Consider the following 19,393-nt stretch of genomic DNA (forward strand, 5'->3'; position numbering starts at 1 on the left):
TTAACAACTTTATTTAAGTACATTGGGCGGCACCCAGCAGTGGCTCACACACCTGTGCAAAGTACAGTGCCAGCCTGATAGAACCAATGCTAGATTGTAGGAAGCACCTGTCAGTTTGTTCATTGTGTAACATTGCTGCTTCGGATAACTGATGCGGAAAAACAAGGGGGAAAAACAAAGGACCAGAGAGGAGGGGGCTAGATGACCTACAGGGTTCCTTCCAACTCTACAGTTCTAGGATTCTCTCTCCTCCCCTACGCATTGCCTGAAAGAGACTATTACACTAACCTAGGGGTAGCTCTGTCACATCTACCAGTAGAAGCTGAGATGCACTGGCTGTCATTGTTACTGACTAGCCCCCTATATTTGAAATTAGACATTTCATTAACACAAACAAAACATGTTTTCAAACAGTTACTAGGGGGGGTAAAAGCTCTACTCCCGGTGGAAACTGTGTGAGAATCAAGGCCTTTATAGATGAGCCTGCACTGGGTATGCAGGTATTTTAGACATCAGGCAGGTCAAACACAATGGCATTCTTCTAGTATAAGGCAAGAAATATGAGCCCTTCTCTTTTACTTATGGCAGAAGATCATAAGTTGTGTAGACCCTCCCATAAACATCTCGGGCTACCCTGATGGATGTACATCTTGCCAGGGGAGAAGCTAATAGTCAGGACGACCCCTTTGGTATTTGTTCCACTGAAATCACCACTAGGACCACCTCTCTGTGTTGGTCAAAACACCCCAACAAGCTTTATGCAGCTGCCGCCAAGTGAGCATGATGTGTCGAAGCAAGGAATCCGTTAGCAATCATATTCAGATCTACTTGCTGCTCAAGCTTCATCTCCCCCATAGCAAAAGCATGCTTGCTTGAACCCAGGCTGAAAACCCAAGCAGCTAAGTTGAATAGGAACTGCCAGAGAAGACCAGTTTCAAGGCCTCACTCAGGGATGCAACAAACCTTTACATTTGAGTGTAGCTTATTAAAACAGGATCTGGACTCCATTCAAAACCATTAGCTGCTAGGCTCATTCCAGGAGAAATGACATCTTACTCCAATTGAAAAACCTACAGGGCTTGGTTCAGTGAAGATGTATTAATACAACTGCTACTGTTTGAAGCAGGGAAGGAGAACCTTTGGCCCTCCAGATGTTACTGGACAACTTTTCTTACCCTTAATCCTTGGCTATGCTGGCTGGGCCTGATGAAAGGTCAGCAACATCTGGAGGGCCGCAGGTGCCCAGGGGAGAGAGGGGTCTCCTGGCCATGTATGTGTCTTAAGAGGGACACCTGAGATGATTAAAAACTATAGTAGATCATTCATTGCAATATGGCTCTATGCTACCTTTCAGTGGCTATGTCCTCACGCGCTGCAAAAATGTCTACATTGCCCCAGCATTTGCTGTCTGGGCAGTGTTGCCCACTCCTGCTTGGGGAAGCTTCATGATACATCACCTATGGGCCATGTTACTTGGAACTAAAGAGAAGAGAATACTGCTGAGATCCTAATCAGGACCCACCAATGGCACTGCTCTGCCCAAGCACATCCTCTTTGCAGGTGCAGGAGGGGAAATTCCCTTAAGTAGCATATGTCTGTCTTTGAAACACCAGCTACAACTTCTCTTGGGGATTACCCACACTTGCCTTTTGCTCCACTCTTTCCAGGCACGGGCCTGCACTTAAAGAGCTCTGTGTCTGACTGTTTGGGTTTTTGCCCTGTAGCTTTTCCTGCAGAAACCTGCTCTTTAGTGCTCAATCGGAGCAAACGTTAACTCAGGTTGCTAAAGAGCATGTTTTCCCAGGGGAAAAAAAAGGTGTCCTGAAAAGAATGGAGGAAAGGTGGTTGTGGATCAGCTCTTGCTTAGCTCAGATATACATCCACTTTCTTTCCAAGTGTAAGCCTGTTATCCTAATAGAGAAGCCTAAAACTTCCAATGCAGCTACTCTTCCTAAGGGCACACCTGCTTTTACAATTAGGAAGGGACTGAAGGACAAGGAAAGCTTATACTGTCACAGTTATTACCTCACATTTTTATTTGCAAGGTGTGTTTTTTTAACATTGGTGTGTGTGTTGCATAATACACAAAATTTGCACTGCATTTTAACACCTATCTATTGCGTAGGAGAGGTTATGAGAGGTCCCTATCCCTGAAGAAGTCCCTATCCACTGAAGGAACTCGGGTTGCTCCTAACAAACTAAATGGCCTATTCTAATCCTCATGACATTTTCTGAGAAAGTGAGTTGAAGGGCAAAGCTGAAGTTTGCAGCCAAAGCACAAGGGGTCCACATTCAAAATCAACCAGTGGTAACAAACAGGACACTACTTTGCCTCCACCTTGGATTTCTTGAGTCCCAGCACACTCGCTTCCTACTGAAGTTTCTCTTCCAACAGTTGCCTACAGAGAGACAAAATGCTTGTTTCCTGCTGTCTCATCTTCTAACACTTAAGTGGCCAAGAATGTGAAATATTTGGTTTTCAGCAGCAGCATTAAAACAACAAAAATAACCCTTTACAATAAGAAGCACCAAATGTGTATATTTTTAAAAAAGAATAAAAAAATTGATTCAAAGCAGATGATTTTTCCATTCCATTTCTGTAGCAGTACCGAAGCAGTCAAAGGACTTGACAATTAACTCTGGGGTGACAGCCTCCCTCTGGGGGCCTCTTACTCAACTCCTAGTGTTATAACAGAGTTTTTTTGTTTCATCCTGCGGTGCATTCATGGAAACAGCCACTCCCAAAGTAACAGGGTACTCTAAGGAGTGGGGATAGTTGCAGGGCTGACCCAACGCTACTAAGCAAGTATGGTATTCCCAGTGCCGGTGCACATGTTAAAACAGGACGTGTAGTAGATAGTAGGACAGATAAAAATGGGGGAAACTAACTTTGGGCCCAGTTAGTAGATCAGTTACCACCAAAAGCTTTCAATAAATAAATTCTAAGAGCAATTGCGGGGCTTCCCAGCAAGCGTGGCTGAATAGCCTCTTTGTGCGGGGATTGTGACGTGGGCATAAAGCCTCGGCCTTTCGGAAAGAATGAACACTGTAAACCGTGAGAACACACATGAGGCAGGGGAGGGGCTTGGCAGAAGGAAAAGAGAATTGAGGCCACATTGCAGAGTGGCCCTGGGCACTTGGCTGCATGACGGACGACTGTCTCATCACCAGATGCCAAAGCAAGGACTGTCTAGAATAAAAAGGGAAGGGTGTTTCTGTTCTACACCATGCATTACAAACTAGTTCCTAAAATTAACTGCTCCAACCATCCTGTTGTGGTCCAGATTCTCACACACCGTACTACAGATTCTTTCTCTCTCTCTCTCTCTCTCTCTCTCACACACACACACAACCGTAAATGGGTTTGTAACAGCTTGGAATGTGCTTTTGTGTGCAAGAGAATTCTAAAAGTAGAGGGGGGAGGCGATGAATTGGCCATCTAAAAAACCACTGCTGAGCAACTGAGAGGAACTGGATCGTAGCTAGTTGCTGTGCTCAGAGTGCCATGACGGACCTTCAACGTGGCCCATGTTCTTCCACCAGTCATTGGGAGCCCTATGCACTGGCCGCTTTGCCGAACTCTCGTTTTCATCCTGCTAAGTTGCTCAGTTCCACAGCCATACTTGCCACCTTCTGCGACACAAATGTACTCCCCTCCCCACCCCCAAAACAAAGTCTATGGGCCAGCTGAAAAAGGAACAGAGCTTGCCCACAGGTTCATTCCAATTTCTCACTTGCCACCTGCAAAACCAATCAAAAGTCAAGCCGAACACCCCAGCCTTCCCTTCCCTCGGGAAAGTCCAGGGCCTGCTGGCACTCATCTACCCATACACATACACACCAGTGGGGAGCTCCTCAGACACTGACTCAGGAAAGCGAGCCGAGAACAGGAACAACGCTCCAAGGAGACCCCAGAATGCTGCCAGGCTAGAAGGTTTTCCGATGGATTGCCCGGGAACTATCTTCCTCATATTCTTTCTTCGAAACCCACATTTTCTTAAATGTGTCCAGTGAAGCCAAGATGGAGCCTCTGTGGGGAAGACCAGACAAGGAAGTCAGCTAGGCCTCGGCTGGCCATGTGGCTATTTTCCCTTTCTTCTACAGCTACTAGTATTCAAACTGTTTTCTGGAGAACTGACGGGTTTTTTTTTTTTGAGGTTTCTCAACGTTAATGCCAGAAGAGGTGGCCCTCCTTCGTCTTTTCATTCATGCGCACATGCAGGGGACATTGCAGGTGGCGTTCAGTTCTCGAGGTCACCATGGATTCCTGGGCTCTGGGCGAATCAACTCGCCACCCCACAACATGCCCCAAAATCTTGTTACAGAAGAAAAGTTCGTCAAAAGACAAAGAAATGGGAAATGATTCCCCAAAGGCAGACACGATAAAGAATGTGCGCTGCTACAGCAGCAACAGCAACCTGCCCCATCCCTCTTAGGAGAACACACAGACTGCCCTGCTAGGGTATCTCTCCTCTTCTCTGTAGCATCCTTAAGTTGTGGTGCAGTTTCACCATCCTCCAAAGCAGCCACCACACCACTCTACAACTATAGTACAGTGGTACCTCAGGTTAAGAACTTAATTCATTCTGGAGGTCTGTTCTTAACCCGAGCTCCTACTTTAGCTAATGGGGACTCCCGCTGCCGCCGCGCCATTCGATTTCTGTTCTCATCCTGAAGCTAAGTTCTTAACCCGAGGTACTATTTCTGGGTTAGCAGAGTCTGTAACCCGAAGCGTCTGTAACCTGAAGCGTCTGTAACCCGAGGTACCACTGTAATTAGCTGTAGCTAATGGAATTTTTTTTAACTGGTTTTAATTTTGTCTCTTTCTATTATGGTAACCCACCCTGGGACCTTATGGTGAAGGACATTCAATAAATAATAAAAATGTAAACATCCACACTACCATAGCTGCCAAGTTTTCCCTTTTCTCGCGAGGAAGCCTATTCAGCATAATGGAAAATCCCTTTAAAAAAGGGATAACTTGGCAGCTATGCACTACACTGGATATGACTACAGGCCAGTTTCTTCCTTTGCACTGGCTGCAAGTCACTTCTTCCTCCACCTGAATGAGAGCTTCCCCAGTGCAGCAAGTGGAGTGATGCTGTACATACCCAATCCATGTGGAATATAATCTCTCTTGAGGAGCAGATATCTGAGAAATAAAAGAAAGGTGGATTTAGAGGGAGCCAGTATTCTCCACAATCTAAGCTCACAAAGTTCTTCCCTAGCATATTATTGCCATCACTTCCCATCAGTCCCAGCTATGCTCCATCCAACTGGTCTGCAGTCTAGGGTAGAGAGCCTCTCGGCAGCCTTTCTGGGTTCCATTTCGACTGCAGAAGCCACAGAGGAAGCCATGATATTTTGCGTATGTCAAAATGGACTTTGGCTCCCCAAACCTGGCCACAATAAATATGCTGGTCTTTCAGGTATCACGCGACTCTGCCAGTTTTGTTGCAATGGACAGCTAAACCTCTGGAATGAGTGATTTTGGAAGGGTCTGGGTATCTTTGAGTTAAAAGCACAGAGCAGTGATTCCAATGCTGTCTCCATACCACTCCGCACATGACTGCAAATGGGCTGTGCGGAAAGAAGAGGACCCTGCAGACAGCCGTTAACAGAGGAACTGCTCACACTGAGCAAGCAAATGCACCCACTATACAGAGAAGATGATCAAATCCCATCTCCCACAGGGACTGTTCTGCTGAGAATACCATGGGTTACCTTCCGAGAGGCAAAAGCCTAGAGAAAACTCTACCTACCCTGATTTTGACATCCTTGGGGGCCAGTTTCTTCACTTCGCTCAGAAGCCTATCGCCAAAACCTGAACCAAAGACAAAAGTCGACTTCAGTTTCAAGGCAGCTGATTAAGATTCTGGCTTCTTTCCCCCCAATTGATGGAGGCCCTGCATCCCCAAAGTGCTTGATTTAGGGACTTGGTAGTGGTGGAGGAATCTCTCCCTCTTTTTGCTTCTCTCCCTGCCTCCCACCCGGTTGGTAATGACAAGGAGCCTGCAGCCTCCACTATGGATGGTGCCGTGCTCCATCTCTTTCCCATACTCCTCACTGAAGAAAATATTTAACAAGTTGGGACATACTTCAGGTAAATGATGCAATGGAAGGAAGGAAACCATCCAAGCAGGGATGAATAATGATGTCCCTTTGGTATTATGTAGAAGACATGAGGAGAAGCCATTGATACTATTTCCTCAAATACCCAGCCTGCATATAAAGCCCCTTCTCCTCCACCTGGGTTGAAACAAGCATCTTTCTGGAACTCTCCTTTCCCCAGGGAAAGGAACCATAAGGAGTTCCTTCTGCCAATCCTCACTCCTGGGAAGCTAATGTAAACCTTGCTAGCTTCAAGGAAGAAGGGATAGAAAGGAGCCTAAAGTTAAGCTCAGAAGGCCGAGCATGTCCCCAAAGACCAAGAACCAACAGAAAGAACCTTTGAAGAGTGTTGAGCCTCCAGAGAGAACAATGTTGGAGAAGAGTGTCCGCCTCAAGTCCATATCAGACTTCTGAATGGCAAAAACCAGGACTTCATGCAGCCCCTCGCACTCCTCCCCAATCAGATCTGGCCGGAACAACAACTCAGGGGCTCGGAAACGGGCAGGGCCAATCTGCGAACAGCACAAAAGAGAGAGTGGGCCTTCTTGTTCCTATATAAGCAGTCTGATAGTGAGGAATAATAATAATTAATAATAATAATAATAATAATAATAATAATAAATTAATTTATACCCCGCCCATCTGGCTGGGTTTCCCCTCCCACTCTGGGTGGCTCCCAAAATAATAATAATAATATTAAAGCAATAAAACATTAAACATTAAAAACTTCCAGAAACAGGGCTGACTTCAGATGTCTTCTAAAAGTCAGGTACTGTAGTTGTTTATTTCCGTGACATCTGAAGGGAGGGTGTTCCACAGGGCGGGCGCCACTACTGAGAAGGCCCTCTGCCTGAAGTGATATACATGTAGAAGCTCGGAGCCAAAGGCCATATACCTCAGCCTTTTGGAGCAGACAAACTCAAGGAAGCTCTCCCAGTGAAGAAAACACTCCTATCGAGAAGGCACCTCCAGTTACTGACATACGTATTTGTAGGGAACTGAGCTGGTAAAAATTGTTACTGACCAGTAGCTTGTTTGCAGGGCTGGTCTATCAACTTTAAAAAAACAAATATATTGGAGGAAGAGTCTGTTTTATCAAAGCCAAGTCTCAAACATTGTCATATTAAATTCCATCAAGTTAAGAAACAAGCTTTCTTCCAAGTTTAATAAAAAACAACAGTGACCCAGCTAGCATAGTAGATTCTTTCAGATATGATGCCTAGGAAATCAACAAGAAGGGAACTTAACAGACTGTATATATATATAGACACCTTTGTTGAGTTTTAGAATAGACTACACCTGCACTCCATGTTAACAATCATAGACTCATAGAATCATAGAGTTGGAAGGGACTTTGAGGGTCATTTAGTCCAAACCCCTGCAATGCAGGAATCCTGCCCACCCACAGCTGTCCCTGGGTGGGCTCAAACCACCAACCTTCTGGTTAACAGTCAGATGCACTGAGCCATTGCGCCACAGAAGGCACTTCCCCGCAATTAGCCAGGGGGATTCATTAAGCCTCACCAGTGTCCACTGACACAGCAAATGAGGAGGAACAGAGCCACCAAAGGCAAGAAAACTACAATGCTGGGTAGGGACATGCTGATATACTCTGCCTCAGGGTCCAATTATAACACTTGAAACACTTGGGCTGGAGCTTTTTCTTCCTCTAGAAATTTCCTCAGGAAGACTTTACTTCCTATGTTGAACACCACAGGCCTAAAGGCAGACAACAGCCGCAATTCCTAACCAGTCTGTTGATCTGCAGAATAATAACTTATTTAACATCTGACTTCCAGCAGGGCCGCCTCTGCACAAACCTCAATGGTGCTTCCATCTGGAAGGTAGTACTGAGCTTTCTCGGTTTCTAATGTCTCATCCTTCTGTGGGTTTACTGACAGGTAACAGGCCCGCTGTGGAAGAAAGACAAGGAGAGAGTGGTGGTCAGTCAAGCACATTCGTTTAAAAGGCACACTAGACACAAACACTGGTGAGAATACCCACATTACTCTTGGCCCAGACACAATAGCACTCTATACATGAGATTGCTAACCAGAGGTCTCCCATAATATGCCAAGCATAGGACACACTGCTCTCAATGACATCTACTATGAAAGGGTTTGCACTATGTAAATGTGTCAACACACGGGCATGTTTGGGAAGTCTTCCTAAAACTCTACCACTTCAGAAAGTGGTGGCGGGGAGAAATCATGTTTGAAAGCTTCCCCGTTTTGTAGGTTTTAAAAACACTTCTCTGTGTAGCAAGAAGGGTTATGTTCATTTTTTGGATGTACTAGTTCAGGCATCCCCAACCTTCGGCCCTCCAGATGTTTTGGACTACAATTCCCATCATCCCTGACCACTGGTCCTGTTAGCTAGGGATCATGGGAGTTGTAGGCCAAAATATCTGGAGGGCCACAGTTTGGGGATGCCTGTACTAGTTTGAAGGTGGTTTCTGGCATGAAGGAGCGTTTGGACTTGTTACCTCACACCTACATTCTGAAATAGCCCCAGAAGGGATGTATCATGTGATTTTTCTGAACACAGATTGGTCTTCACTTTCTGTCTGAGAGATGGACCTAGTGCTAAGGGAAGGTGCCATTGAAGAGCAGGGAAAAGGCAGTTCTGCACTGGAGCTCAAAGTTCAGTTTCAGGAGGCATCTGCAGCTGCCGCAGCCCTTTCTTCCCAAGCCCTCCTGAAATCTCGACACAGACCCTGCTGGATACGATGAGATACACCAGGTGTGGCAGCCCAGCCCATTTTACAGCGCTCAGTTCCCGCAGAAGACTAAAGGTACCCAGGCACCTCTTTGATGGTTTTGACGATTTCAAATTCAGATGATGTGTGGAAGTCGTAGCCTTCCTTCCGGAGATAAAGACGAAGGAAACGAGAGACATCACGGCCGGCTATGTCAATCCGCATAATGGAATGGGGCATGGCAAAGCCTTCGTAAATAGGAACCGCGTGGGTGACCCCATCCCCAGAGTCCAACACCACTCCCGTAGTTCGCCCTGTCGCATAACTGCAAACAGGAAATATGTTTCAGAACACACACACACACACACAAAAAGAATTTGCAGAAGTCAACATTAACTAATGGGACTCCCCAACACCATTTCCTAAACTAATCATTACTCCAGGACAATTCAGAATCATAGAGTTGGAAGAGACCACAAGGGCCATCCAGTCCAACCCCCTGCCAAGCAGGAAACACCATCAAAGCATTCCTGACAGATGGCTGTCAAGCCTCCACTTAAAGACCTCCAAAGAAGGAGACTCCACCACACTCCTTGGCAGCAAGTTCCACTGTCGAACAGCTCTTACTGTCAGGAAGTTCTTCCTAATGTTTAGGTGGAATCTTCTTTCTTGTAGCTTGAATTTAATTCATTCTGACTTCTCTAGAACTAAGGAGCTATCTTTAAAAACAAAAACACACTGACGGTGATACTTTGTTGGCTCAGACCACAGAGGGATAAAGTTTATACTATACAGCTACGCTCTGAGAAAGTGTTAGGCTGGAGAACATAACTAGAATTGACACAGAAAGAACTGGAAGGAACTCTACAAACAATGGTGATAAATTCTTACACAAATAGACACCTGAGCATTCATTTAGTCAAGAAGCCAGCATTTCTCAAGATGTGATCTTTGACAAGATCCAGGATGCAATCCTGTGCACACTTAGCTGAGAGTAAGCCCTTCTGAACACAATGTACTGCTGAATAAATGTACAAGATTACACAAGCTAGTCACCCCGGCCAGCGCGCTTTCTTAAGGGAAAACGGACCCCATGCAAACCCTTGTTTTGCATTGCAAAAAAAAAAGGTTTCTCCTCCAAAGAACGTAAGAATAGCCTACTGGATCAGGCCAATGGCCCATCCAACATCCTATAATCGCAGTGGCCAACCAGATTCCTGTGGGAAACCAGGGAACAGAGCATGAACAAAAGAGGTGGAGCATAGCCATCCTGGCTAGTAGCCATTAATAGCCGCCTCTTCCATGAAAGAGAGTTCCAAGGAAGCAAAAGGGGTGGGGGGTGGGGGGTGGGGGGGAAGTACTTACAGGCTAAGCACAGCTTGCATGGAGATGAACAGGGCTGGCACATTAAAGGTTTCAAAGAAAACTTCAGCTGCTCTTTCACGGTTCTTGCGTGGGTTCAGGGGAGCCTCTGTCAGGAGCACGGGATGCTGGTGGTTGGGGACACAAAAGATTTGGCTGAGTAGGGTTCTGACAGTGGTCATATGGATGTTTCCAGGTCTCCCAAAGCAACGAAAAGGCAACCCCAAGACTTTATACGGCAGTGGAAGAATTGGTCACCAGTTGCAATAGGTTGAAAGAAGTGAAATTGAGCCAGGGTTCACAATGATCTTGAAGAAGCTGCCATTGTAGAGGTGCTTGCCCCACCCCTGCAACATGCTCCAGAGTGCTTCATGTGAAAGGGGATTAACAGTCAAGCAGAAACGTTTGAAATGCAGAGTGGGCACTAGGAAAAACAACCCAAGTTGAAGCAAATGGCCAGGCAGATGCTCTTCTCCATTAAGTTTTGATTCAGTGAACTTATTTCGTTTAATTCTTTTCTGTGGTTACGTACTACCCATTCATCCAACTCCTTTGGGCAGCTTACAAAGGTATTTTTAAGAATTCAGTGAAATCACATTACATCAAACATATCTTAAAACCCTGTAAACATGACAACCTCAACGTTAGTGAGTACAGGGAGCTGTATCCAGGATAGTTGTGAGTGGATAGATGATAAAGAATGGAAAATGCAAGTACAGAAAGCAGTTAGGGTGCAAACCACTTCTACCAAACCAGATATGGGAGGCTCTCTTTGTATGGCCAATTGGGGCTTGTGGATATAAAGTTAGCTCACCTCTTCAGAGAAGGTCTGGAGCTGGTCTTTTGAGTACACATATTGCCAAATGCGTTCCATGTCATTCCAGTCCTTCACTATGCCGTGCTCCATAGGGTAGCGGATGGAAAGAAGGCCTCTGTGCTCCTGGCCAAAGCAAAAGCAAAAAAACAAAACAAGGCACTTAGTCAATCAGAGGGGAGGCCAGATAAATCACCCGCTGTGTCCATCACAGAGACTTTGTAGCTCATTTCTTAATGGAGCTACTTTCCAGGAACCCAACTGAGCAGCACCATTTAAATAACAACAACAACAACAACAACAACAACAACAACAACAACAACAACAACAACAACATGCCTCTTGTGCAGGAGGGAATATGTTATTGACAGTATGGAAGCAATGTTGACGAGAATCTCTATTCTATTTAGAAACAAGGAGACAAATATGAAGATGGCTACTGTAGCCATTGTCCTTCCTTCATTCTGAATGTTCACGGTTCAAAATCAGGGACCATGGAAGAGTCGTCAGATGGTCTCAGAGCACATGTTAGACTGATCAGGAACTTTGTCCTGAAATCAGCTCTTCTCCATTGGTGCATTCACTTTTCACTGATTTGATCAGGTCTGGACTTTGGCAAGCAGAGCTATTCAGTGATTAATCTTAACACAAACTGTTATCTGGACTGACTTAACAACCATTTCCCAAACCCTACCCAGAACTCAGAGAGCTGAGGCCCTCTAGATGTTATTGGACTCCATTTTCCATCAGCCCCAGCCAGCATAAGCAATGGTCAGGGATGGCTGGAGTTGTAGTCAAACAACACCCAGAGGGCCACAGGTTCCCCAGTCCACAGCAGCTACTGGGCCTGAATTGTAAATTATACTGGCAGCAGAAATGATGCACGATACACATCAGAGGTGCCCTATTGCTTAACAAACATGTGCACGTTATGCAAGCTCTGTTATGCATAAACAAGGCATTCAGATATACTAAAGGCCTTCAGACTCCAAGATATTGCTAATGTGACCTGGTATTCTGGGCAAGGTGTCCGAATCCTGAACTTGTTATCAGAAAAACCATATGACTGGCAAGTGATGGTAAGGCAAAGGCTTGAACTAAAGAAAGGGGGCAGGTTTTCCTTTTCAGGTGCCTTACCCCAAGGACAGAGGAGCACAATACAGCTGCCTTACCTCTGCTTTTGGTCCAATGAAAATGTCACCTTCCAAAGCTCCAGCCATAACCCGAACATGCTTTGGTCTGCCCACGCTGTAAGACATAGTGGAAAAAATAATCTCACAACACAAGGAATAGATTGAATAGTACAATTTATTCCTCAGTTTACTGCTGAGAGACCATCCTAGAACTACTGATTAAGAAGTAGTGCTTGATAAAAGGCGAAAGATTTATACGATCTGAAGAGAAACCAGAGATGGACGGTGTGTCATATGCAAATCTCAGTACAGAAATAATACAGTAATGAGTTGAGGACTTAGGGTCGGTTTGTAGTTGAAAAGAATATCCAAGGATACAAAACCCATAAGCAGGTATTACAGAGAATCTCAAAGCCCTTAGTATTAAGGAATTCTGCTCCACCACACCCCTGTATTAGGCCAGTCAAGGCAGATCTGAAAAGCTTGTAGTTTTAAGTCCCAGAGCCAGTGTAGAACCCAAGACCTACTCTTCTCCACAATAGGCACTGCACTTGATATGGAATTCATGGAGACTCAATAATATAATCCAGAATTATGCACCAAGCTACTTACTAGTTTGGAAAGCAGTACTTGGGTATCTGATCACCTGCAAAGCCAGCTTTAATCATGCCAGAGCCCTGTGGAGCAGAAAAGAATGGAAGACAATTATAGAAAAACAGACCATTATTGTAAGGTGCTTCAGTTCCTGTAATATTTCTGGTAAAAAATAAACTAAACAGTGCATCAGCCTAAATGTAGCACAAGTGATTTATCTGTAACCATCCCAATCCGTGCAAACAATGGCAAAACACCCCAGAAATTCCATGATAGTACTGTGGTACCTCGGTTTATGAACACAATTGGTTCCGGAAGTCTGTTCATAAACTGAAGTGTTCATAAACTGAAGCAAACTTTCCCATTGAAAGTAATGGAAAGTGGATTAATCTGTTCCAAACAGTCCGCGGAGTACTTAAACTGAGGCGTTCATAAACTGAAGCGGACTTTCCCATTGAAAGTAATGGAAAGTGGATTAATCTGTTTCAGACGGGTCCGCGGAGTACTTAAACTGAAGCGTTCATAAACTGAAGCATGGGTGTAATTGGTTCTGGAAGTCTGTTCATAAACTGAAGCGTTCATAAACTGAAGCGAACTTTCCCATTGAAAGTAATGGAAAATGAATTAATCCGTTCCAGATGGGTCTGTGGTGTTCATAAACCGAAAATTCATAAACCGAAGTGTTCATAAACCAAGGTTCCACTGTACTGTAAATGTGTTTGGAATGTCTATGTTGTGACCACCAGGGGGAGCAAATCCTATTTCCGCTCTTCTCATCCAGTCCAGTCAAGTTGCAGAGTGCATTAAAGATACAGAAAAAATGCAGCGGATAAAACCAGATGTATGACTTATACACTGAAGCCAAAGATCATATGTCCTAGTAACTTAACAGAATACTGTACAGAGTCATTGCACATATCTGGGCAACATCTGCTTTTGCAAGTCCCTTGGAAAAACAGCATGCAAAGCACTTCAGAAAACATAGTTCAGAGATGCAGAACCAGTGGCTCTCCAGATGTTGCCAAATTACAACTCCCATCCTCCCTAACCACTGGATATGCTGGCTGGGACTGATGGGAATTGGAACACCCCAATAATAGAATTGGAGTCCAGGAACAGTGGGAAGACCAGAGATTCCTCACTCCATATAGAAATGTACAGAACGCTCTTTGTTGTTGTTTAGTCGTTTAGTCGTGTCCGACTCTTCGTGACCCCATGGACCATAGCACGCCAGGCACTCCTGTCTTCCACTGCCTCCCGTAGTTTGGTCAAACACTCTTAATTCAGCTTAATTCATTCTGTCATAGATCCATTCAATTTTTAAGGCAAAATCTTAAATAAATCTGCACACCTTTCAGTTTTTTTAAAAAAAATATTTATGGAGCAGTTACGAGGTAGTCTGAAGGTATCCCTTGCTTATTTACTTTTTTTAAAAAAAAACATTTCTATTTGCTCCAATGGTTAAAAAAGAAAAGAGCCAGAGAAGCCCTTAGACCAGGCATCCTCAAACTTCAGCCCTCCAGATGTTTTGGACTACAATTCCCATCTTCCCTGACTACTGGTCCTGTTAGCTAGGGGTCATGGGAGTTGTAGGCCAAAACATCTGGAGGGCCGCAGTTTGGGGATGCCTGCCTTAGACCATCCTATTGGTGTTGTTTTTAAATTAAACTGGAGTAAATTATCCTTGCAAACTAATCCACATGTCTATGTTATGATCATGATCCATCAAATGGATGGGGAGGTTTTGGTGGAGTGATCAAAAATCCGCTTCCAACCCTAAACCTTCCATAGATTAAATTCCTGATTTCTGAACAGTTTTAATTTACTGCTTTTCTGTCCCCCAATAGCATTAGCAGCACCGTACAGTTCTGGTTAAGAACTTAATTTTTTTATTTTTTTTATTTTTTTTTAAAATACTAAGCTTACAAGTCAAATGATCTTTTATTTAATATATCACACTCTCTGCCCCTGAGGTGTATGTGTAAAGTACCCCAAAAATCTCCATCCTAGCTTCAGCAAGGTTGCTGTGTCATGTGCCTTCTGATGATCCCCTCATCTATTAGCTATTTAAATATTTAGGAGACACTGGATACAGGAGAGAAATAATGTCAGTTTTAACAAGCTACCCAGCATGCAACTCTACAAAGTCCATTAATGCAGAACATTAGTAAGAAAAGATTGCACTTCCAGAGATTTCAGAGGAAGCTTTATATACATATTTAAATTGGCAGATTAAGCCCTCATACTAGAAAACAGGCAATGAAAGTGCAGAAAAACTCACTGTACTGCCCAAGGCCAAATAGAATGAAGAAAAAGCACTGAAGCCTCTTTGGTGTGTGATACAAGCTCATGCTTCTAAATGAGAAGCAAAAAGGTTAGCAGAGGCAACATGATTAAGGAGAATAACGGGAATATTACGCATTTTAGTAGTTTATTGTTATTTATTTCATAAAATTTACACACCACTTGATTGTAAGAATAACACTGGCTTCCACCTGCAGAAATGCCTGCTAGGAGAATGGACATTGGTTTCCAGAGGAAAGCAGAAAACACAACCGAGGCATCACAGGAGGCTACGTAGACTCTTAAGAACATCACCAGACCACATACTCATTTCTCCACCACTAACCAATCATAACAAACCAGGCGAAATTTAAGGGTCAAGAAGAACAACTAGCCCAGTCTAATCTCCAATAATAGCCAATGAACTTCAAAAAGGCGGGTCCTGAAGCCTGAGTGGATAAACCCAGGCGAGTAGCAACATAAGGAGCCAATCAGAGGACGAAGAAGGCCAAAGGGCGTGAACTACCCCTTAATTAAGGCTCTGTTGTTCTTCGCAATGCACCGCCCAGCGACTGACTGGCAAAGGAAGCAGCCAATGGGAGCCCGGGCTGGGTCATCGAAAGGGAGACAAGAAGGACCAGCTTCGGGAAGCAGGTGATGGTGCACGAAGGACCGCATGAAAAGGAAGGGGGAGCCTCCTGGAAAGAGGAGGAGGCGCCGAACGGCTTCCAGGAGGGAATCAAAGGCCACAGCAGCCCGCCCCGCAGGGATCGCGACAGAACTTCCCCGCCCCCACCTCCTCAGGGGGTCACAGCACGGAGGGGCCCAATCAAGGCCGGACTCACGTTATCAATCACCACCGGCTGGTTCGCGATCACATCGTAGGACTCCATGGCGAGCGCCCGCGCGCCGCCGCCGCCGCCTCAGTCAAAGCCAAAGCAAGCGACAGCGCAGGCGGCAAAGCGCATGCTCGGGACGCGAAGCAAAGCATGCTGGGAAACCGAGTTTCTTGTCGAGGGAAAGGAAAGCCCTCCTCCTGTTGGCTCGTCCGGGGTTTCAGCGAGAGATATAAAGGGTAGAGGGGGCCATCGCATTTATCAAACGCGTCGTTTCGTGTTTCCGATAAGAAATCAAATACAAGGCCTTGGGGCGGAAGTGAGAAGGCAAAGCTTTAAGGTAGCTACGCGATTGTGCCTTAGCGCGTCCACTCCCAAACAGAACAAAGCAGTCAAGAGAAGAGTTCATCCTTAAAAAAAAGAAAAGTTGAGCATTTAAATATTTTTCAGCCTTGTTAAAAATATAGTCCTGCCGATTCAAATTCCATTGAAAATGTAGTGCATTACATATATTGCAGAGGTGCGGATAGGAGAGCTTGGCTTTCAACATCCGTGCTGTGAAGATTCTTCTGAACACTGCAGGTTAGAGTTTGGCTACAGCCGATAATTCCTTACAGCTCCGTTAGGTTGGTTGGCCATACGTCTACCTCAGAAGACAAGGGAAGAGTTGTATTGTACGTCTACTGCGAATTCAGAATACTGCGATATAGCATTATAACCCCCTTTCATGTTACACCCACCCAGTATTGTTATCCCAAGTTGGAGGTAGCCCGAGTTACGTACAATAACTGTGCTGCTACCTGGGGGGGGGGTGAGGGTGGGAGGACATTACCCACCAGTCACAAAGTAAAATCTTAGTTTTCATCATCGAAAAAAGCGTAATTCGAACCCGGAAGTTGAAGGGATCCGTCTGCTAATCATTTTATATCCCTAATGTGATGTTTCTGTTACTCTTCCGAAAGTGTACAGTACTTGCACTGGGCCGGAAGGCTTTTCTTCGCGGTGGATTGTGGGACCTGTAGTTCCATTGTGTGAGAGCCTTACAGCGTGAGTTCTTTGTGCAATCCACCCAGTGCACAAATCGTTGCTGTTCTCCTTTATTCTGCATTGCTTGGCTGACATTTATAAACTTGGACTGTGACAATTTCTAGAATTGAATATGTTTAATTTCTAGCCTATCTCTCGCCACCCTGAACCATAGCTGCCAAGTTATCCCTTTTTTAAGGGATTTTCCCTTATGCTTAATAGGCTTCCTCGCGAGAAAAGAGAAAACTTGGCAGCTATGCCCTGAACACGCTGTCAAAGATATTTTTCATAATCTCAAATTCTAGGTCTGTAACGTTTTGAATAATAAAATTTTATTATGACAATCTCGACGTTTAGAACATCCTGCCCTCCCAAAGCAACCGTGTGGTCTTTCCCCCCCACAATCCCCCCACCCCACTCCAATTTGGGAAGGGTATAATGTGTTCTCCCGCTAAAGCCATATACAGTATGTGGCAATACTTTTCTGTTGGGGGAGTGGGGGAATACCAGTTTTGAGACCATCTGCTTTCTCTACAAAATGTGAGAAGCTGGATGAAGTGAGAAAAATAATAAAAACCATTAGAAATACAGTATGTGACTTTTAAGTTAATAGAGGGGAAAGTCGAAACAAATTTTTTTAAAAAAAATCCTTCTAGTAGCACCTTAGAGACCAACTAAGTTTGTCATCAGTATGAGCTTTCGTGTGCATGCACACTTCTTCAGATAGTTTAGAGGGGAAAGTATTCAGGAAGAACCAGCAATTTGGAATACTGGATTCAAACTGTTGTGTGTGGGAGAATAGTATCGCAACCAATAAAAGTATTCTCTGGCTATACAGTACCAGGCATATTGGATTCATGGAATCCTCTTGGAAGATTGCCAGCTTGCATTGGCAATCAATGATTCAATAGACTTTCCAATTTAGATGAATTTTTGTGCAAATTAATGTCACAAAACATTTGTTAACAGACCAATAGCCATAGTAACTAGTGTACACTGAAATTAAAGGTAAAGGGAAGGTAAAGGGACCCCTGACCATTAGGTCCAGTCGTGACCGACTCTGGGGTTGCGCGCTCATCTCGCATTATTGGCCGAGGGAGCCGGCGTATAGCTTCCAGGTCATGTGGCCAGCATGACAAAGCCACTTCTGGCGAACCAGAGCAGCACACGGAAACGCCGTTTACCTTCCCGCTGTAGCGGTTCCTATTTATCTACTTGCATTTTGACATGCTTTCGAACTGCTAGGTTGGCAGGAGCTGGGACCGAGCAACGGGAGCTCACCCTGTCACAGGGATTCGAACCGCTGACCTTCTGATCAGCAAGCCCTAGGCTCAGTGGTTTAACCCACAGCGCCACCTGGGTCCCCAAATTAAAATTAAAATACTCCAAAATACTCCAAAAATGCAATCCAACTACTGTAGAGTGATTTATGAATATGTATTTTGAAGATATCAAATTAACATTTTTAAGGTTCCAGGTTTATATGTACACTTTCTAGGGATTAAATTGCGCTGACTACAGTACAGCACAGTAAAAAAGCTTAGTATCACTCTGGTGTTGTCCCCCCCAGGGGGGCTGCCCTTCTCCTTCCCGGCTCTGCACATCAGCAAGATAAACAAAAATAACATACAGTATACACACATTTCAGTTCAGGTCTTCCCCCTCTTACAGTACCTTCCTATGTATGTTTATGTATCATATTTTTTCATGTATAAAACTAGGTTTTTCTCCTAAAAATGTCCAGAATTTGGGGGTGACTTATATACAGGTGCCATCTCCCCCCATTTTCTCAAATTGTGGTCCCCAAAAATAGGGGTCGTCTTATACATGGGGGCATCTTATAGATGGAAAAATATGGTAAGTCCCTTTGTGTTCAAGTTCTAGGGGTTCGTGTCTTTAGGACTTTAGCCTAAGAAAATGCCAAGGGTGCGCTTTTGTCCTTTTCCTAGTCTTTTTCCTGCTGTGCTGCCTGCCTGCTGTTAAATTAATTGTTCTTACTTGTGCATGTGAGCAACTTCATCCCTATCCCCAGCAAAATGCTGATTTCCCTCAGGAAGCCAACAATAGAAACATGTAATGTGCAGTTTTATGAGCTATTATCCCTACAACACAAGTAAAGCCATTCTCATGGGAAGCCTATTGCCTTCTCCAAGCAAACTTCCAACCATGGAAGCTTGTGCAAAGGAAGGCACCATGGCCTTTTTTTCAGCTGCTGGCTTGGTGTTGTGTTTGGAGAATTCAGCTCTCATTGTGAGTTGGCTGGTGACTTCCCATAGTTTTCTAATTTGTGGCTGTGGTGAGGGTCCATAGTCGTTAGTGTGCTTTAAACATGCCAGGTTTGTCTGCCCCCTACCACAGACACTGAGCAGTAGGGTGCAGGAAGTGGGAGACAACAGAACAGAAACATGCAGGACACTACAGAAAATATCCCAGGAGGTCACTGATCCCAGGAGGTTCATCACTGCATTTTGTGCACGACATGAGAGCAAAACCACTCTTATGAATGCACATGTGTCATAACCTAGGCGTGTTACCA

At 44.7% G+C, this 19,393-nt stretch overlaps 1 protein-coding gene across 1 annotated transcript; it reads right to left on the bottom strand.

Annotated features, from left to right (window-relative positions):
* Window positions 1-11: 11 nt before the first annotated feature.
* ACTR1A (actin related protein 1A) lies at window positions 12-15,961 on the bottom strand. Its single transcript, XM_035132676.2, has 11 exons — window positions 15,841-15,961; window positions 12,731-12,795; window positions 12,158-12,233; window positions 10,986-11,111; window positions 10,175-10,299; window positions 8,918-9,134; window positions 7,932-8,024; window positions 6,449-6,623; window positions 5,763-5,824; window positions 5,112-5,152; window positions 12-4,030 (listed from the first exon to the last, which is right to left on the bottom strand). The coding sequence occupies exons 1-11, from the start codon at window positions 15,886-15,888 to the stop codon at window positions 3,928-3,930; spliced, it is 1,131 nt and encodes a 376-aa protein (XP_034988567.1). The 5' UTR covers window positions 15,889-15,961; the 3' UTR covers window positions 12-3,927.
* Between the last annotated feature and the right edge of the window lie 3,432 nt (window positions 15,962-19,393).

The sequence above is a fragment of the Zootoca vivipara genome, chromosome 5, assembly GCF_963506605.1.
Source record: "Zootoca vivipara chromosome 5, rZooViv1.1, whole genome shotgun sequence".
Classification (NCBI taxonomy): Eukaryota; Metazoa; Chordata; class Lepidosauria; order Squamata; family Lacertidae; genus Zootoca; species Zootoca vivipara.